This window comes from Lathamus discolor, chromosome 9 (genome assembly GCF_037157495.1).
Source record: "Lathamus discolor isolate bLatDis1 chromosome 9, bLatDis1.hap1, whole genome shotgun sequence".
NCBI classification, from domain to species: Eukaryota; Metazoa; Chordata; class Aves; order Psittaciformes; family Psittacidae; genus Lathamus; species Lathamus discolor.
In genome coordinates, this window is record NC_088892.1 from 9,150,352 (window position 1) to 9,171,300 (window position 20,949).

At 45.8% G+C, this 20,949-nt stretch overlaps 2 protein-coding genes across 4 annotated transcripts; one reads left to right on the forward strand and one right to left on the reverse strand.

Annotated features, from left to right (window-relative positions):
- Nucleotides 1–1,124: 1,124 nt before the first annotated feature.
- On the reverse strand, nucleotides 1,125–10,835 carry DNAAF6 (dynein axonemal assembly factor 6). Of its 3 annotated transcripts, XM_065689524.1 has the most exons (7): nucleotides 10,487–10,835; nucleotides 10,265–10,375; nucleotides 8,312–8,375; nucleotides 7,266–7,371; nucleotides 5,082–5,178; nucleotides 4,251–4,336; nucleotides 1,125–1,904 (listed from the first exon to the last, which is right to left on the reverse strand). In XM_065689524.1, the coding sequence occupies exons 2-7, from the start codon at nucleotides 10,349–10,351 to the stop codon at nucleotides 1,775–1,777; spliced, it is 570 nt and encodes a 189-aa protein (XP_065545596.1). In that variant the 5' UTR covers nucleotides 10,352–10,375; nucleotides 10,487–10,835; the 3' UTR covers nucleotides 1,125–1,774. The 3 variants fall into 3 exon arrangements, with proteins under 3 accessions (XP_065545596.1, XP_065545597.1, XP_065545598.1); XM_065689525.1 differs by having other exon boundaries at nucleotides 10,265–10,835; XM_065689526.1 differs by lacking the exons at nucleotides 10,265–10,375; nucleotides 10,487–10,835 and adding an exon at nucleotides 9,834–10,257.
- Nucleotides 10,836–11,071: 236 nt separating this feature from the next.
- LOC136019211 (nuclear pore glycoprotein p62-like) lies at nucleotides 11,072–20,297 on the forward strand. Its single transcript, XM_065689113.1, has 12 exons — nucleotides 11,072–11,378; nucleotides 12,215–12,591; nucleotides 12,814–12,924; nucleotides 13,080–13,208; nucleotides 14,114–14,212; nucleotides 14,476–14,584; nucleotides 14,736–14,880; nucleotides 15,183–15,232; nucleotides 15,355–15,489; nucleotides 16,139–16,250; nucleotides 16,935–17,001; nucleotides 19,630–20,297. Exons 1-12 carry the CDS (start codon nucleotides 11,104–11,106, stop codon nucleotides 19,719–19,721), a joined length of 1,701 nt encoding a protein of 566 aa, XP_065545185.1. The 5' UTR covers nucleotides 11,072–11,103; the 3' UTR covers nucleotides 19,722–20,297.
- The last annotated feature ends 652 nt before the right edge of the window (nucleotides 20,298–20,949 follow it).

Here is a 20,949-nt window from a genome sequence, read left to right on the forward strand (position 1 = left end):
TAAATTGCTATGCCAACTATAAATGCATAATTACCTTGTGGAGAGAGCATTGGAAGGAGGCTCAGAAGAGCAGAATTATAGTGTGCTTTCCCACAGACTGACTGAATGAATTTGGGCAAATGTTACCTTCAAGATCAATCTTCCACTTTTCTTGCAATTTGTATAAGAAATGCAAAATTGAAGCAGCATATTGTCTAGGGACCACAAAGACAACCCTTTTTCCAAGAAACAGCCTGTTTGGCAACCACAGGCAGTACGAACTGAGTCAGGAGGAATGATCTCAGCCTTTTCATACATCTGCATTGTTCCTCTCCACCACAGCTTTGTACAGTAAGAATAAGACATTCAAATGTAATCTATGGAAACTTAAGCAAATAGAAATTGGAGTAGCCACTTAGTGTTATCAGCATATTCAACAGCTTGTGATGAATCATAACCTAGCTATCTGCTTTGCAGGGCATTAACATTAAAGGAGAGGTTGGGTAGTATTATTCTGACCCAAAGAATGGGTCCACTTTTTAAGGATCATGATGCAGTATATTCCAAACACACTGTGAATTCTGAAAATTCCTGACAGAACAGAAGAAAATACACCTGGAAACTCTATGGCAGTGTCTTCCATCCCTCGTGGAGATTCCATCTTCTCATTACAACCTGCCACAAACTTAACTGCATGAGTACTGACTGCAACCTGGCTGGTCATTATTTTCTGCTACTACACCAAAAGAATGCAGGACCTAAACCTTTTTGTTTGTAAAGTGCTTACAAGCTTTCGGTTCAGTGTACCTGAAGTTCACAAAAGGGCAAGGCCCTGCTTGTCCCCTCCACTTTGATCATTGAGCAAATAGTTTTGTTTCCTGCATGATCAGCAATGTTAAATGAATATGTTTGCCCAGCAGCTAGTAAGAGAAACATGTGGTTACCCAGCTCTGTAGTTTGACGGCCAAAGAATTGCTTTTGCCATGTTTTAGCCCTGTAAGTGATGCTTTGTTATGCAAAGTTCCTCTTATCTCACCTTTAGGAAGTCTCTCACAACATAATATAGAGAAGACAGAGACAAAAGTAACTGGAATTGTTCAGTAGAACACAGTCTTTATTAACCAAGAAAGATCAGAAAAGTAGCTGGAGGGACATCGGGTGAATGGTCCCATGTCAATGTCAACATTTGTTAAAAAACAAAACCACAAAAATCAAAACAAAACAAACAAAAAAAAAACCAACCTCCCAAAAAAACAAACCCAATAAAACCAAACCCAAAAGGGCTGAGCAGTTCAACAATCCAACTACATCTAGCTACCTTGTTCTGCCAGTGTAAAGGAGCTCCAGATGTGGATATGGATCCCTGAAGACCTCATCAAGTAGCTAAGAGGAGACTCTGAACTGGCCCCTATCCCAGCATTGCAGACCAAGCAAGAATATTATCATTTGCAGGTCTTGAAGTGCCAGTGTCATTGGACAGAGCCTCATTGTGCTGCTCATCAGCCATAACCACAAAAAACCCTTCTCTGGTTTACAGAATTGTAATCTCTCGTTTCTGATTCACAGAGCCCGTTTGAGACTGAAAGAAGTAGGACATTAACTAGAGCAGCACTAGAGCTGGACAGCCTCAGCTTATACAGTCTATGGGTGCTATGTTACTCCCAACTCATTCAGTTTCTTCAGGGATATTCCCCCTGCACCATTCAAGGGAAACAATCTACTATTTCAGTTAGGTTTCACAAAGACTTCAAACTAAGAGATTACTTTCTGCAAACTTTCTCCATTTCTCTGTCCATCAAGAAAAATTTATGAAATCAAACTCCCTCAATACCCTCAAGGTGACTTCCAAGGTCTCCTCTTCAGAAAGAAAACGAGCTTTCCCGTTCTTGCTGTCTACACGGTAGGGGAGGTGCAGCAGCAGCTTCCTGTAAAAGAGGACACAGTGAATGTCAATGTCTCAGAACAGATGAGCAGTTGAGATGGCACTGCAAGTTACTCTTGCAATATGTCATCAGTATACCAAGGAATGTTCTTTAGTAAACCTTGTTCTTATGGCAGGTTATGGGGCTCCTGCAATACCTGGTGTGCAGCTATACAGGCCTGAAAGGTTTCTACACGATTCCTTTCTTTAGCCTGTGGCTATGACAAAAATTTCCAGTGATGAATTGGGGGCTCTCTCCACTGTTTTGCTTTTGCACAGTGCTGCATTTTAAATGAAGAGGAAGGAGAAGCTGCCTTGGTAATGCTCTCCTGATGACAAAAATCTGAATAATGCCTAAAACATGTCTTCAGGAGTTTGATTTCTTTAGTAAAAAGAAATAACTGGTGCAGCCTGATTAGAGATTCTGGCCAGCCCAGATGCGCAAAGGAAATGCTTACACTGCAAAAAAGCACAGTTTGGGTATGAGAATGCACTTAAAGTTACGAAGTTCCTGGGATGTTAACCTACATTGAAGATTAATTCAGTGATCCCCTACTGGTGGCTCAGGGACATAATACACAAAGAAAGGCTGGATCTTGGATTCAAGAGCTATTCCACAGTCTGTTGCTATGCCAGACATACAGCTTTTCCTAGAATGGCTGACCAGCTTTCTGCTTTGTATCCTTACGATGATGTCAGTCCAGACCCATTCAACTTCTCTTGTGGATGACAGTTCAAACTTACTTGCTCATGCAGAATCTGGACTCTTTCCCCTCTTATCTCAGGCTTATATATTAACAATATGAATGATGGGCCAGTCTTGGACATCCACTCTATTGACAGTGCAAAAAGCATCAAGGACACCTCAGAGTGAAGAGGTCTGACCAGCCAAATTCCATAAAGCCCCAAAAGTCAACATGGGGGATTACTTTAAATTGGGGTCCAAGTCATGCTGATTTTTTTCAGGTGCCTTGTAGAAGCCATGGCTAAAAAAGGTGCACTCAAAACACCTTTGCACCACACCTACTGAAGGCAGCCAGTCGCTGTAATCCTGAGAGGTCCTTAAAATCAGCTTGGCTTAGAATCAGCCCCAGGACTAGAGTTGGAAACGGTTCCTTTGAGCCCTCCTACACATCTGTGAGAGTACAGGATTTTTCAGGATGTAGAACTTGAAATCTTGTTTGTTTCTTTCTTCCTGAGAAAACTTGCACTTACATTTGTGAAAGCAGCACTGGCTCAGCCTGTACCCAAGCAACCATTAGATTTACGGCAAACTTTTTATTTGCTAGGCTTGTGACTACAGACAGCTGGATACTAAGAAGATAATGGCAGATCTGAGTCACCAAAAAGATGGAATTGCAGAAGGAAAAGGATGCTGAGGTTTTCCTACATCTGCAGTATTGCATTAAACTACCTCTTTTAGTATCTGTAGATCTGCAAGTCCTGAGCAGTTATTCCTCCTGACTTTCCAGTTTCAGAGCTAGCATTTCCAAACATTCTTCTATTCCTGTTGCATCTTTGGGTTAAATCCAAGCAGGGGGTAATCAACTCAGCCTGGTTTTGTCTGTGAGAAAAGTGGCTTTTCTACAGTTCGTCCACTAGGGGCAGAAGTTATTTGAACCTAAATCCTTGAATTTATGCCTGCACCTAGAATTCATTTGCAGGAAACTATTCACATACGGATCTTACCACATTCCATTCAATGCAGCCTAGAGGGGATTAAGCTTTCTTATGAAAGCATTGTATTGTTAAGGAGGACTTAAATCAAAACACACATGGGAATTATGTGGCAATCTTGGGCAGGGCAACTGCACACTGAGGAGAAGTCAGAGTATACCAGTCAGTTCATTATCTTTGTAGGTGTGAAATAGCCCCTATAAAAAAAAAGAACTCAAAGGAAATCTCTTCAGGAAAACCTTGTAAAATTTCCATCTCTGCATCATGTCTGGATATGTCTGCAATTTGGCTTTCAACTTCTGAAAATGTATCTGCACATTTTGACCATCTTCAGTTATATATTTGTCCAGATTCACATTTGGAAAGCAAACTCCAGTGAAGTCCTTCAAGACCATGGGGAGTTTTTTGCCAAACATTCTGGACCCTTGGAGCCTTGCTGTTTAAGTAGCCAAGATCTGTCTTAAAGCTGGTTTTGCCAGAGCAGTATCACAGATTCAAAGCTAGCCCACTATACAATGACTATGGCTGTTTTGTGTCTGTATCTATTTCCCATGTGCAATTAATAAACCAATCTTCACCTTTAGCTTTGCCTTCCATACAGCATTTAGTTGAAGGCTTGGTTAAACCTCCTTTCAAACAACATATTAACTGTACACAGTTGTGTTTCACTTACTTTTTGGGAGTTCGGAGGTCAAGAACCTTGTCCTGAATGTCTAATGTGATGTCCGAGTTCTTTGTCTCTGGCAGTTTGATTTTAATCTGAAATGATGGGAGAGGAAAAGCTGTGATTAGATCTATAGCCCTACAAGCCATAAAAGATCTCATCTTCCTGAATATTTTGATGCTAGCGTCAGAACAACATTGAGTAGCTGATTTCTAACAGAGAAAATATGACAGTGGCAAACATTGCTTTCAATAACTTCATGATGTGTATTGATACCCTATTTTCTTCAAAATCCTGAGCTGCCAGTGTACTTGACAGGTATTCTACATCCAGCAAAACCCCTGGCTTCGTGTATTAGACAGTATGCTTCCGCTAGAAAAATTCCTGAAGTTCAGGAAGCAGGGAACATCTTTGATCATGTAATAATGGGACAGGATCTGATACCTGTAATTTTAAAGAGTATCAGTATTGTAGCGCTCTGCTAACTCACAAACCTTGTAATAAACGTAGGCAGATGAAAACTGTCTCCTTCCCAAAATTGTACCCAAAATGAAACTTCATCTTAGAGCTACTTTTTATTTCCCTCATGTCTGTATGTGGCATTGCATTTGCACAGATTCTTTTGAGTACACTAGGTCCTTGAGGAGATATACATTAATTCCTCAGCTTAGCAAGTGTAAATATCACATACAAATGCTTGAAGAACTACACAAAAATCCTACAGGAGGCCAAGGGCAGCAATACAGCTTAGTGTTTGCATTCTATCCCTCAAGAAGGTGTAAAGATTGAAAAGGGCAGAGAAAGACCACAAAGGGTTAGGAGATACAGGTTCATGCTCACCACTATATCTTCACAGCAGGCTGTGGAGTGGTCTTTCCTGCTCATCCCAAAGAAGACATCCTCTGTTCCCACACATTGTTTGAATAAAATCTCATACCTGGGAAAGAGAAGCCGTTGCCTAAAGCTACTGGAGAAGGGGCAGGAGACTAAAGGAGACTAATTCTCAGAGGGCTATAAATAACCTCATTGCATCATCTCTCCTCCTTTTCAGTCTCCCTTCAAGGCTTCAACCCATCTGCACTGGATTTCTGTTCACAGCTACAAATGAGTTAGCTGGAAGGCTGGGGAGGATAATTCATTCCACCTTCCAAGGCTGTTTCTACTTCACTAACCAGCTTTTGCAGGATCAGGAAATTCATCCTAAGTGAATATGATATTTACCAACTAGTCAAACAAACCCTTGGGAAATGGATTTGAAAAGGATGCTGTTAATTACATGTGTTCTGTTCTGTCATTCAACATGCTCTCGCAGGCTGAGCATAACACTCTTTTGTCAGATTGTAATTGTTTTGCATTCAGCCAACATTTGTTTTCTTCCTCTCCACATCTACAAAGTCTAGAATCACATACTCACTTGCTCTTTATAATTAATGAATGAGGAAATACGAAGTGAATTTGTATTTAGAACATACATTACTCCTACTAAATTGAGCGAAAGAAGTGGAGTGAGTCACTTCTCTAAGAGTGTATGAAAAGTCTCTTTTAGATCTCCAGTGTTCATACGCATATGTAGTAATTCCTAAGTCAATAAGGAATCTGTCTAATAGCTCTGGGTGCATCTCTTTAGCCATCTGTTTTCCTTTTGGGCCATATCCCTTGATTCAATTTGATGAACTTTTACAAAAACTTATACTCTCTTTTCATTGCTGCAACACAGGACGTAATTCCTTGAGGCTAAAGCAGCAATGTCTTTTACCCAGCAGGAAGGGTAAGGGTCAAAAAATGGCATGAGGAAAGCTTCTGTTGTGCCCACAATACAAAGAAGCTTGTTCTATATATCAAAGGTGACGGTATCAAGACCAACTTTATGTAAGGCTATAGGTGAATGCCAAATCATTTTCAGATATGTTAAGTCCAAGTTCAGATTGGTCCTGGTCCTGTGTTTAGATCAGGAAATTGAAAACCTAATGGCATGACTTACATGCAGAGAAACATGAGGATTCTGGACTACAGACTAGCATACAATGTGCAGCTTCAGAAGCTTCGGTCCATCTGTTCCAGCGTTTATCACTCCAGGATATGGCATGAGAACACAATGATTAGAAATGCAAAGACTGCTTAGTGGATTGATTGACCCCGAAGACTTTCTGACCTCTTCAAACTACAACTAGCATGCTGGATTGTATCTCTTTCAAGAATATTTTTGTTATTGTCTCTCTATGAGCAAGGGAAAAGACCTGGGTTTTAGGCTCTCCCTTGACAGACTAGGATTGAATGACAAGATTTACAAGTTCAAAACTGCTTGCATATAGCTTTCCTTCCTGTAGTACTTTTTCATAGAATCACAGATTGGTTTGGGTTGAATCTCCTCCAGTTCCAACCCCCTGCCATGTGCTGGGACACCTTCCACTAGAGCAGGTTGCTCCAAGCCCCTGTGTCCAACCTGGCCTTGAACACTGCCAGGGATGGGGCAGCCACAGCTTCTCTGGGTACCCTGTGATAGTGTCTCAGCACTCTCACAGGCAGAAACTTCTTCCTTATAGCCAATCTAAGTCTACCCTCTTTCAGTGTCTATTTGTCTCTGAAGAGCTTAATCCTTTGAAATGCAAACAGAAGTTGGAGTACTTTATGAATTTGTGAGTATGAAAAATGAATGCATCTCGGTTGCCGCAGGAAAAGACAGATATTTCACACAAATGGCATACTTGAAAGCCAGTAAATAGTTTTGGAGGCCTACTTCTCCTCCTAATCTGACTTCATACATGTATGTGACACTGCAAGTAATGTTATGATGGGAAAAACCAACTCTATGTTTCTATTTACGAGATCAGAAAGTTTCCAAAGGAGAGGTAAGAAATCACTCCTCACATGTGGCTTTAGATGCAATATTGATATCCTCCCTTTCTCCTTCCATGACACAAAGCTTTTCAGATGGCTGTCTCACTCAAATGCAGTCGAAGCTGTTTAACTCCTATTTCCATCAATGCTACGTAAAGCCCAGGCAGGCAGTCCCAGCTCACTTACTCTGGCTGTTCTCTAGGGTCCCACGTATCATCATATTCAGATCCTTCTGGGACCTCCTCTGTGTTCCAAATAGTTTTACTCTTTTCAGATTTCACCTGAAAAGTACCTGTCAGTGATGAGAAAAAAAACCCCCACATTGAATTTTGGATTGGTTTTGTTCCTCTAGGTTTGCTGAAAACTTTGATTTCTTTAGGCTTTAGAAAAGTGTATTAGAAGCATTCTAGTAAATGTTTACAATCTCCTTCACCTCAGTATCTTATGAATGAGAATATGCAGAGGGAGAAAGATTTCCTTTCCCTTAAATCTCCTTTACCCAACCTCTCTATCAAAGAAATCTTCCTTTCAGGCATAAAACATCCTGCACTTCAAAATGGGTAGAGAAATAGGAAATAATCTTCCCCAAGCCCCAAATATGGGATTTTTTAAGACATTTACATGTCTTAAAGAGACATTTACAAAAGGACCTCCTCCTCACATAGAAATCCACTTCTTCCCATGAAGTACTGGGCACAGCCCTGATAAGGTACTGAAGACACATGAAAGTTAACAGGCAGAATACTGTGGTTTATGCCTGTCTTACATGGAAAAACATTTTCTAGTAAGCTGATTAATCTGTAATTTGAAGGTTTTTAGAGTGGAATCACAAGCAAAAATACTCTGTTAGATTTGCAACAATTCCTCTCCTGCTGCACTCATCCTGGTCCCTGTTGACCTTTCTTATGACTCATAACTAAGCTGCCCAATAACGTGATTAGTTCCAGAAGAACTTTACATTACAGCTCATGACCAGGCTGTGTACTGTACCCTGTTTATCATTGCCACTTGAGGCTGCTGTGCTCTGGAATTACCTTTTCTGCTTCTCTTAGTATAATTTGCTGTTAAGCTTTCAGGACAAGAAGGTGTAATCGTAAACATGTAATGCTATTTCCATCTCAGAGTTCAGTGAGCACTCGCAGCGAGGCAAGCCCAACAGTGATGGCTACTTCAGCTGTTACAGTCTGCTACTATGGGGCTAAATGCTAAAACATACAAACACTCCTCCTTACCAGTGCTCTCTTTCTTTACTGGTCCAATAGTACCAGGAGTCATGGCATTAACAGAAGAGTGCAGCTGCAAAGTAAAAGGCAGATGGAACCGGAATCAATTCTCATAGAGCCCAGCTCAGTAACCACAATAATGTCACTAAGTATAAAGTGTTATCTGAGGCCAAACAAATGCCTGCTGGAACCCAAAAAAACCATTATGCCACAATTTTGTGACTGAACCACTGAATGTTCTCTCTTCTTCACTCTCACCCAGAAGAAAGTGACCTCGACACACTGTATTTAAGCAGGACTCCCAGAGCACAGAACCCCACACAGAGGTGCTTTCTGAGTATTAGTTTGAGAAAGTTGGGGCTGTTCAGCCTGCAGAAGAGAAGGCTGCATGGAGACCTCAGAGCAGGCTTCCAGTACCTGAAGGGGGCCTATAGAGATGCTGGGGATGGACTCTTCATTAGGGACTGTAGTGACAAGACAAGGGGTAACGGGTTCAAACTTAAACAGGGGAAGTTCAGATTGGATATAAGGAGGAAATTCTTTCCTGTGAGGGTGGTGAGGCACTGGAATGGGTTGCCCAAGGAAGCTGTGAATGCTCCATCCCTGGCGATGTTCAAGGCCAGGTTGGACAGAGGCTTGGATGCCCTGGTTTAGTGTGAGGTGTCCTTGCCCATGGCAGGGGCTTGGAACTAGATGATCTTAAGGTTCTTTCCAACCCTAACTATTCTACAATTCTATGGTACATTGGCAAAATTTCCATGCTTTGCCTGTGGTGAAAACATTGCAGGAAGCCAAGGGCGCTACATGAAAGACCCATCACAGCATTTGGATTACTTTTGACAGTAGAGATCATGAGAAGCAACAACATTTTCCTCTAATTACAAATCAATTTAGTGCTAATAGGCCAATATGAGGCATTCTCTGTATACGAAGGTTCCTTGGTTTGATAAGAGTGCCTCATATGCACAGAACATTAAATTAAATCAAAATAAAGTTTTCAATTTACCCAGATTGACTCACATTTAATTGACATCCCTGTGGTAATTGCCATTTCTCTCTCTGAAGTGTCATTCATTTCATTAATAAGATGTAAACAAATCCTTTTAAAATCAAGATGTTTACTGCAAAGATGTACAATCAACAATGCTAGCTTTAAAAAGCAGCCATTAAACAACTGAAGGGCACTTAGCATGTGAAGGCTCACATCTATCACCTGCCAAATGGAAGTTTCAAGGGACATGCACCCCTTTTATCCCAAATACTACCACCATTGCCACCTCTGCTGCAACTGAAGCAGTTGCCTGTTGTGGGAACAATGTACATTTTCCCTGAGCTGCAATTTTCATCTAGTCCTGAGATGGACAGGTATAGAAGAAGGGAAAGATATTTCTCTCCTTAATCATTCAGGTCATTCACTTTAGAAGAATTAGCGACCCTTCCCTCTTTGACAATAATGAATGTATCTAACGTACTTCAGTCATCAACGATATCTACAGTCCTCCAGCACCTGATACAGGCTCAGAACACTTACAGCCACCTATGGGTATTTCAGCCTTTGCGCAGAAGTTGAGCATCAACCTTTTCGCTTTGTATGAAGCTTTTATTGCATTGCCTTCATCTCTGGCAGACTTCAGAGAAAAGCAGGGTGAAGTATAAAGTAACTGAAGCTCTTTCAACTACATGTTCTCATTTCCTGAGGGAAAGGCCTGAAGGCTGGAAACTTAAATCTCCCTCCCATTTTGTAGTCGCCATTTCTTCTTGTTTTCCTGGAGCAGTTTCTGTGTACTCTGTCCCCCAAGAGGTTGTTACCATAAAAGTATCTTCTGGCTGTTTCAGTCTGAAACCTTCTAAGGTTCTCTTTCTCTTTTTACTCACTCTGGGGAGATATTTGCTTCTCCCCAGTCACCAAGGCTGGGCTACAGAGCAATACGTAAACCACAGCATTTCTTCTGAAAGACTCACCACATCTTCATCATCATCCTCCTCTGGAGCATCGCAAAGCAGTTTAGCGAGGGACTGCAGAGAAGAGGCTGAGGAAACACTGTCCATGTCAGTAGCCACTGCTCACCTATGCTGGAAAACCAGATACCAGACAAAGAGAGAACAAACTGTGCTCTGTACTGTCCGCACAGCGGAATCATCTCTTGCATGTTCTGGAAGAATAAAGTTTAGCCAAAGCGTTACCTGTGTGGTATCAGGACACAGACAATACACCCAGCCTGCCCAGTCTGTGCTCAGGTCACAGCCTCTTTCTGTATCGGCATCAACTACAGCCACAGCTCAGGCCCTGCGGTGTTCCCTGGCTGTGGCAGACCCTGCGTCAACACGGGTGTGCGGCTGCTCCAGGACGAGGGTATCAGGACCCCTTGCCCCGGCCTGGAGAGCTACGCCCCCAGCACGGCCCCGCGGTCAGGCTGAGCAGCGGCTCCCGACCCCACGGGTCAGGCACAGCCTCCGCCCGCGGCCGCGGCGGTCCCGGCCCGGGCTGCAGCGGCCGCAGCACCCAAAGGCCCCGGTGCCGCCGCTCCGGGGCTGCAGCCGGCCGCGTCCCCCGTCACCGTAGCAACGGGACTCTGCTGGCCCGCCCCGCCCCTTCGAGCCAGACTAGCCAATCGGAGCGCGCCACCGTCGAGCGGCGGCAGGACGAGCCAATGGGTGCCTCCGGCGGGAAGCCCCTGGCGGTGGTTGGGGGGCGGGGGAAGGGGGCGGGCGCAGCGCGGCGGCGCCGTGCGTCATCGGAGCGCGCGGTGGTGCGGGAGCGGTGGTGCCGCCGCTCGGGCCCGGTCCGTGCCGGCGCCGCCATGAGCCAGTTCAGCTTCGGGGCGGGCGGCGGCTTCACGCTGGGCACGCCCAGCACCGCCGCCACCACGGCCGCGACCGGCTTCTCCTTCTCGTCATCCGCGGCCGCGGGGGGCTTCAGCTTCGGGAGCGCGGCGCAGCCGGCCGCCGGCAGCCAGCCCTCCGGGCTGTTCTCCTTCAGCAGGCCTGCGGCCACCGCCGCGCAGCCCGCCGGCTTCAGCTTCGGGACGGCGGCCACGAGCAGCGCGGCTCCGGCAGCGAGCGTGTTCCAGCTGGGGTGAGGGGCCCGCGGCGGCGCGGCGGGGGCGGGGACCCCTCGGTGCTCCGCAGTGCTTTGAAAGTAACTCCAGGAGGCGAGCCTATGGGTTAGTTAAGGGCGTCAGGATAAAGAGACTTAACAGAGGGTTGCAGATGGCAGAGGCTGCCGTACAGTCTTTATTGAAACTGAGACACAAACCTGGTCAGTTGTGCGTGTTATGAATGTTGGTTTCTGCTTCAGGAAGTGTTCTGTAAGAAACCTGACTCAGTATTTGACTGGGCGTATATCAGAGAATCATAGGATAGAACCAAACGGTTTGGGTTGGAAAGGACCTCAAGATCAGCCCCTGCCATGGGCAGGGACACCTCACACTAACCCATGCCACCGAAGGCTCTGTCCAACCTGGCCTTGAACACCACCAGGGGTGGAGCATTCACAACTTCCCTGGGCAACCGATTCCAGTGCCTCACCACCCTCACAGTAAAGAACTTCCCCCTTATATCCAATCTAAACTTCCCCTGTTTAAGTTTGAACCCGTTACCCCTTGTCCTGTCACTACAGTCCCTAATGAAGAGTCCATCCCCAGCATCTCTATAGGCCCCCTTCAAATACTAGAAGGCTGCTATGACGTCTCCACGCAGCTTTCTCTTCTGCAGGCTGAACGGCCCCAACTTTCTCAGCCTATCTTCATATGGGAGGTGCTGCAGCCCCTGATCATCCTCGTGGCCCTCCTCTGGACTTGTTCCAACAGTTCCATGTCCTTTTTATGTTGAGGACACCAGAACCGTACACAATGCTCCAAGTGAAGTCTCATGAGATCTCTAATAGATTATCTCTCTTCCTGTATTCTCTAGGTCAAATGCACCAACAGTCAGCTTTGGAGGCAGCGCTGCAACTCCAGCCACAGGAATCACAGGGGGCTTTGCGTTTGGTAGCTCAGCACCGACCAGCACGCCCTCAAGTCAGGCAGCAGCTCCTTCTGGCTTTGCGTTTGGATCCGCCAGCACAAGCACCACGGCTCAGTCTGGGACAACTGCAGGGTTTACCTTTTCCAGCGGCACCACGACTCAGGCCGGAGCAGCCAACTTGAGCATCGGTGCTGCAGCGCCACAGACAGCGGGCACGGGGCTGAGCTTTGGAGCAGCACCTGCAGCTGCTGCCACCTCTGCTGCCAGCTTGGGAGCTGCAACCCAGTCTGCGGCCCCGTTCAGCCTCGGGGGGCAGAGCACAGGTGAGTCGTGGCCTTGGGATGGCCGCTGTAGTCAGGAATCCTGTCAGCAGGGAGGGCAGCTGGGGAGGTTCTGCAGCCTCTGCTTCTGCCGGTGTGCAACAAAGCGAGTGGCTTTTAAACCTTTGTTGCTTCTAATGTGACCGTTGCTGTGGTCAGGGGAAGCTACAGTGTCTCTGTTGTAAAAGGTCTGTCTTCTCCTTTTGCCTATGGCACTTATTCCAGGCCTGAACTTTGGGTCATTAACTTCCACAGCAGCCACTAGCGCAGCCACGGCAACACTGACCACAAGTACGAGCTCGGGACCCACTCTGTCTTTTGGAGCCAAACTTGGAGGTAGGAAGTGATCTTGGGGAATAATTCCTCGAGGGATTGTGAATCTGCTGTTCCTTGTGGGAACAGTTTTCTAAACTGGACTCTGGAAATGGGCTGGAAGTGTTTGTTACTGTGAACTTGCAGTGGTGTAAGGTGGATGCTTTTTCTGTTTGTAGTAGCGTCCACATCTGCTACGACTGCCTCTACCAGCACAACCTCCATTCTTGGCTCAACGGGGCCAACTTTGTTTGCATCTGTAGCGAATTCTTCAGCCCCAGCATCATCTACCACCACAGGCCTCTCACGTAAGTCCCTATATACAGATGTTATGAGATGGGGGAATCGACATCCTTGTCTCTAAATTGGAGAGACATCAGTTTGGTAGGTGGACCACTCATTGGATAATGAACTGGCTGGATGGCCTCACACAAAGAGTTGTGGTCAATGGCTCAATGTCTGGCTGGAGACCAGTAACAAGTAGTGTCCCTCAGGGATTGGTGTTGGGACCGGTCTTGTTCAACATCTTTGTCGGTGACATGGACAGTGGCATTGAGTGCACCCTAAGCAAGTTTGCTGATGACACCAAGCTGTGTGGTTTGGTTGATACGCTGGAGGGAAGGGATGCCATACAGAGGGATCCCAACATGCTTGTGAGGTGGGCTGATGCCAGCCTCGTGAAGTTTAACCATGCCAAGTGCAAGGTCCTACAGCTGGGTCGGAGCAATCCCAGGCCCAGCTACAGGTTGGGCAGAGAAGAGATTCAGAGCAGCCCTGTGGAGAAAGACTTGAGGGTGTTGGTTGATGAGAAAATGAACTTGAGCCGGCTTCAGTGTGCGCTCGCAGCCCAGAAACCAACCGTATCCTGGGCTGCATCAAAAGGAGCGTGACCAGCAGGTCGAAGGAGGTGACCCTGCCCCTCTACTCTGCTCTCATGAGACCTCACCTGGAGCATTGTGTGCAGTTCTGGTGTCCTCAACATAAAAAGGACATGGAACTGCTGGAACAAGTCCAGAGGAGGCCGTGAGGGTGATCAGGGGACTGGAGCACCTCCCGTATGAAGATAGGCTGAGAAAGTTGGGGCTTAATCTTAGTTTTTAAGAATCCTTTAATCTAATGTGCATTCCTGGAAGGTTCCTGGAAAAATTGCAGAGTAGAGTGCTTTTTGTCATGTCAGGTTCCACAAACACTTCATGTTGTCTTCTGTTTGCAGTTGGTGCCTCTTCCACTGGGACAGCCAGTCTTGGGACGCTTGGGTTTGGGTTAAAAGCTCCTGGAACAACAAGTGCTGTCACAACAAGCACTACCACTGGTAAGGACTGGATGCAGAAGTTAGCTGAGGAGAAGAAAGCCTGACTTCAGTGCTGTGTAGTTGCATGAGGAACACATGGACATTGATCTTGTAGAGAAGTAAACAGATTAGCTCTTCCTAATTTTGTATTTGTTTCTGATCCCTTCAGAGGCACCTGATTGAGCTCACACAGCACTGTGCTTTAGAAGTGCACATTAGACCTGTTCTGTGTTTGATAGCAGATGTGTCCTCTTGTCTTGCTTGACTCGAATCTCTTCTTTCAGGCACCACCACTGCCTCTGGCTTTGCTTTGAATCTTAAGCCATTAACTACAACTGGTGCCACTGGAGCTGTGACTTCTACAGCTGCCATCACCACAACAACAAGCACCAGGTGAGTAATTTGGCACAAGTGACTGTGTCCTGCTGAGGGCAAGAGACAGTATCAGTGCTGGTGCCTGGTGGGGCAGGGGGAGGTGAGTGGTGCCATGTTTATGTGTTGGGTTTTGATCCTGTGTTCTGCACTGTCCCACACTTGCCGTCAGTGCGCCCCCGGTGATGACCTATGCCCAGCTGGAGAGTTTGATAAACAAGTGGAGTCTGGAACTGGAAGACCAGGAGAAACACTTTCTCCATCAAGCTACACAAGTTAATGCCTGGGATCAGATGCTGATAGAGAATGGAGAGAAGGTAAAGTGACATCCAGCGCAACTTGGCTTTGCTTGGTTAGATCCTTAAAAGCCTTCAGTGTTTTAGGTACCAATGTGAATTATATCTATGTGCTCATGGTATGTCCTGGTTGACAGATATTGATGCTTGGAAATCTGTGAGTTTACACTCTGATAAAAATTATCTTAAGGTAAATCTTTATGTAACTGTTTCTTATTTCTTGTAGACATTTGCATTGTGCTGGCTTTCTCAGTTCCATTCAGTCTTTTTAATTCTTGAGTTGATTTTGAATTTTCATGGTATAATTGGTTGTTGTGTTTCAGATTTCTTCATTGCACAGAGAAGTAGAGAAAGTGAAGCTTGATCAGAAGAGGTATGACACTGTGAATGCTTGACATTATTCAGAGAAGAAACACAATCTTCTCGTGTTGTGAGACAGCAGATGTAGAAGTTACATGAGCTGTAAGTGGTTTGCTAAGCATTTTGTCTTTTCAGGCTGGACCAGGAACTGGACTTCATCCTGTCCCAGCAGAAGGAGCTTGAAGACTTGTTGACCCCTCTGGAGGAGTCTGTGAAGGAGCAGAGTGGGACCATTTACTTGCAGCACGCAGATGAAGAGCGGGAGAGGACGTAAGACACAAATCTGTGTTGGACATGTGCTGAGCAGACTAATGTGATGATCAGTCAGCAGGAGCTGGGATGTGTGACAGCACTGATCTGTCAGAGGCCTTTGTCAAGCATGTAACCCTGTTTTGTGCATGGCAACTTAGATTTTAGGCATTAGAAACAGGGAAATGTGACTGGAAGCCCTTGAATCGTCATGAAAATCTCTTTGGGTGTTGTGGTCTAATCAGCTGTCTGGGAACAGGTTACTAATTTTGGCATAATCTCTGAAAATTAATGATTATTTAGTAATTGAAGGGATGAGAGCAGAATGCGCTAAGTGTGGCTGAGACATCCTTGTTAGCCTTAAGTGTTGAATCGTAGCAGGGTAATTATAAGAAATGTTGGCTCAAGAAAGATAAGTATTTAGGAATCAAGTCTAATTACTTCCTTAGTTTCTGACAAGACCATCCAGAAAGCCCTCCAGACTATTGCTTGTCTGTCTCCATGTATATATCCAGAGAGGAGTTTTGGAGTTACCTCACATGTGTGCCAGGGTGCCTCTCAAGGTGCTGTTCCCACATGTCTGCCAGCGTTGCTTGAAAGGTGTGACTGGGAGCAGAGCTTCTGAAGTTCACTTTGAATATTCTGACCTTTCTTCTTGTGTACTTTGCAGTTATAAACTGGCTGAAAACATAGATGCTCAGTTGAAACGCATGGCACAAGATCTGAAGGACATCATTGAGCACTTGAATTCATCAGGAGGCCCAGCAGATACGAGTGACCCGGTAAATCCGAGCTTTATTCTGTGCGTGTTAGTGGAAGACAGAGGATATTTAACCATTCTAACTCTCTGTCCACTTTTGGATACTTGCCTGCTTGCAGTTTCAACCTGGGAAGGGTGTTTTGTTTTCCTTGGGTTGGTTCTCTTGTCATAAAACTGGCATTATAACACAGCGCAACCAGCCTCACACACATAGTTGCTCTGCAGTTCTATGACTGGCTTTCAAAGTACCACATTCTGTGGGAGCCCTGATTATTTGTTTGATTTTTTTACTCTTGCCAAGATGACAGCTTGTTTCAGAGGCAGCCCTTAACCTTGATGTGGATTCCTGCTCCACTACTTGCTTCTTTCTTGCAATAAAATTTCCCTTCACCGTTACAGACTGAGTTTTTCCCATTCCTTTTTACTTTTGCCATCTCAGGCCTAAGGTGATGAATGTGGTTGCTGGGTCTGAATTGAAATAAGCCAAAGCCACGGGCACTGAACCAGTCTCTTTTCCTGATGGTAAAGAGAAGAAAGTTGCTGCACAGACTTCCCTGGGGCAGTGGCGGCTAAGTTAGCAGGGCTGTACGTTTGGGACTCTGTGTTGCATGGTGTTCCAAAGGCAGGGACAGGGAGTCTGTGTCTTTTACTGCTCTTGGTTTTTATGTAGTATAAGAAATGACTTGCACCTTCTGTTTGTGCTCAGCTTCAACAGATCTGTAAGATACTGAATGCACACATGGATTCATTGCAGTGGATTGACCAGAACTCAGGTGAGAGTTGTCTTGCAGCTTTTTGGAAATCCATATAGAAAGCATGGAGCATGTGTACAAGCGTTTCTTGAACACAGATGAATTCCTGAAGGTCCATGAGGTACCTTCTCCCCTTCACCTTCAGTGATACTGTCCTTTTTGTGCTTGAATTCTGATGTGCAATAGAGGCTTCTGCTGAGAATCCCTGGTAACTGCCAATGTTTTCCCCAAAATGGGTTTAAACTGAAACAGGGGAAGTTCAAGTTAGATATAAGGAAGAAGTTCTTTACTGTGAGGGTGGTGAGGCACTGGAATGGGTTGCCCAGGGAAGCTGTGAATGCTCCATCTCTGGCAGTGTTGAGGGCCAGGTTGGACAGAGCTTTGGGTGACATGGGTTAGTGTGAGGTGTAAGTTCTAAAATGTTGTGGGGTTTCCCTTTGAAATAGGAACATTTGTGAGGGGGTTGCATGTTAATGTTCTCATGCACCCACCCCAATGGGAAAGCGAAATCCAGGTGAGACTGAGCAGTGTGCATTTATCTGCAGGCCCTGTCACTCTGTAGCTCCAGTGTGGAAGTCTCAGAGGAGCAGTAAGTTGAGGTGTAGCACAGAGCAGAAGATGCACTCAGTAGTGAAGACCTGATTGACTACTTGGTGTCGTTTCTTGTCTTGGGTTCACCTTTAGCTAGTGTAGGATGGTGCCCTTCTAAAAGCAAACAGGCAGTGCGTCCTGGTGAGGGGTTCAAGAATTCTACACGGTTCTGATTTGTCACTGGTGCCGGCAGCCACACGGGGGCATGGCAGAATAAAGCAGAGCTCCTCTCAGTGGCACCGAATTGCACTGTCTGCCTGCAGTGCTGGGAAAGTGCTCACACTTGGTGTACCGCTTGAGTGAAAGCAGGCACACTACTGTCCCTTTTAAACAGTATGACTGGCTTAAGTCAGGGTTGAATTTGTCCTTTTCCTCCAGAACATGTATGCTAACTTCCACATTCCAAACATGCCTTTATCTGGAAATCTGGTGCAGCTCCTGTGGATCAGAACTGACTTCACAGAATGTGTGAAAATGGCAGTCTAATTCCTTTCAGTTTTTGCCGCAAGGAGACCCATTTTCCGCTCTGTCACTCAGTACCAAAGAAAGCATCTTGTCAGTTAATAACGAGCCATTCTCTTTGTTGGGCAATGTACCTCTAAAGAAGCAGTTCACGCTCAGTTCGCCTTCTGGCAAGACAGAAGCAATAAGCTGAAGAAACTGCAGTTATTCAAAAAGGTTAATGTGTCTGTCTGTTCCTGTGGGGTCCTAGGCAAGGAGAAGCATTCCTAGCGCTGTATGCGCTCCAGTGAGGAGTAGGCATACCTCTACACAGTGACTATTAACTGGGCTGACTTGTTAAATAATGATGTGCAGCTGTGGCAGTCATTGAAAATGCCTCCACTTGCTGAACATAGATGAAGGGTGGTGTTGCTTCAACAACGGAAAGGAGTGTTTGGACAAAGCCTTGTTTTGATGTTCTAGCTCTTCCTGAGAGAACCAGCAAGTCTTCTCTTTTGTAGTTACAACTTAATTCCAAGTTGAGCGAGCTATCTATGAGGCAGTGAAGCACGCTGCCGTCTTCTGCCATAATCATTTCTTGCATGGTCAATATTTGAAAAGGAACAAACTGGAATGTGTTGGTTAATACGTTATGGAAGATTCTGGGTTCGGCATGTTACGTGAAATAACACCTAACCTGGAGTCTCTAAGCCACGGGCTGACATAATGCTGTAGCCCTGCTGATTATGGTAAGATTTCATGGGCTGAAACTAGAAATTGCTATAGCTTGTTCCAAGATCTTTTTGTATATTGTGATACCTGCTGTGTTTAAAGTTGGTGATCACTCAGTGCCTTATGTGTTCCCAAATTGGGGATGTGCAAATAGCAGCTCATCTGTGTTGTGGCTGCAGGTGCTCTGCAGCTCTCCTGTGCGATTGCACCGTCTTTTCTTTATTCCCAGAACTTAGAGAATCTCTGTTGGTGAGTTAAAGGCTTGTTATGGCTGTGTGATATCCTGCAAGAAAATATGTATGTGCTTTGAACAGATGGTGTAGTTCATCTGTAATTTGTGTAATTTGGAGCAAATTTTAGCAGGAGGTGAGAAGAGGAAACTTTTACAGAGCAATAGCTTTTGCTCAAGCTGCAGACCAGCTTTTGCAGTTCCTGTGCAGGGAGCGTGCGATCTGCTCTCTGCAGTGCCCTGAAACAGCAACACACCGGCATGGCAAACAGTGTCAGCATGTCCCAGCTCTCTTCTGGTTCTGCCTGCAAGTCCCTGAATCAAAGAATCATAGAATAGTTCAGGTTGGAAAGGACCTTAAGATCATCCAGTTCCAACTCGCCTGCCATGGGCAGGGGCACCTCACACTAAGCCATGTCACTCAAGGCTCTGTCCAGCCTGGCCTGAATGCCTCAGAATACTTCCCAGACGCTCTTCTTTGCCTCGGAGGATTACCAGTGCTTTGTGTTAGGATTTCCTCCTCCTTTGTGCGCTATCAAGTCTGAGTGACTGTCAAAAGCAAAGGACAGTGGTTTTCTCTCTCCTGCTGCAGGCTAAACTGTGCAGGGTTTGTGTTTTAGGTTGATTCTAAGGTTAATCTCTTGTTTCTCCCACAGCCGTGTTGCAGAGGAAGGTAGAAGAGGTGACAAAGATTTGCGAGAGCCGCCGCAAGGAGCAAGAGCGCAGTTTTCGGATCACATTTGATTGAATGGTTCAGTTTAACGGATCAACCTAAAATCTCCACAGAAAAGAGGTTTTTGGGGACCTAGGTCTCAAATCATTACGTGGGTTTGTTCTTTTCTTGCAGTAAAATGTGGTGTTTGTTCCAGAGGCAGTCTTTGCGGTGTCTGTCTGGAACTCACCCACTCCAGTCTGAGACTGCATGAGGTTTGTGCAGAAAATCTGTGCTCTTTGTTCTTTGTAACTGCTGCAGAGTGGTGAGAAACACAAATGCTGCCCCTGAAGGACTTAAGCAGTAGGTGACTCCCTGGCTGAGCCCTCCAGTACTGCAGTGTAACCTGGGTATGGTCAAGTGGGACTTGGTGATCGTTTATTCAGGTCCCTAGAGAGAAGATTTAATGAAGAGGTGTCCTTGGAAGGAGCTGCAGCAGTCTGAGACTCGATGCTGTTGCTGCTGGTTGGAGTCTGTGTTCATACTGGGTGTGCTTCCAGTGGTGAAAGCGGGCCTTGTTTTTTGTACTCTGACAGTAACCTGCTTTTGTGCCGGTACCTGTAAGCAGCATTTCTATACAATTAAAAATGACTAGATGTGCCAGTAGAATAATGGTACTTGTGTGGTGATTTGTAGTGCAGCTGGTTCAGGTGCAAGGGTGCAGGAAAGGTCCATGGGCCTGCTGTAAAACTTCCTAATAGGCATTGGCTTGTCATTGCTTTTTGATGATGTGTGATAAAGCAGATGATCTTATTTCCCTTGGGCTGCAGCCTTTCTCCTCCATTTTGTGGTCCCAATCTCTCCTTTCCTGGGGGCATCTTCTGTACTTTCTCCCTCAAGGGCTCGTTACCCTAAAACCACCTTCTGCCTGCTTCAGTCCAAACCTTTCTGAGGTTCTCCTCTTTTTAATTTTTATCACTGTGGTGAAAGGAGAGATTTGCTTCTCCTCGGTCACCAGTGTTGGGCTATGGAGCAATATGTAACCCACAGCATTTCCTATGAACAACTTACCCGTGTTCCCCATTTCCCAAGCACCCCGAAGCAGTTTGATAAGGAGCAGCAGCGAAGGGGCTGAGGAAGCGCTGTCCACATCGGTAACCACCGCTCACCTGCGCAGGAGCAAAGGCCGCGGCGGTCCCGGCCCGGGCTGCAGCGGCCGCAGCACCCAAAGGCCCCGGTGCCGCCGCTCCGGGGCTGCAGCCGGCCGCGTCCCCCGTCACCGTAGCAACGGGACTCTGCTGGCCCGCCCCGCCCCGTCGAGCCA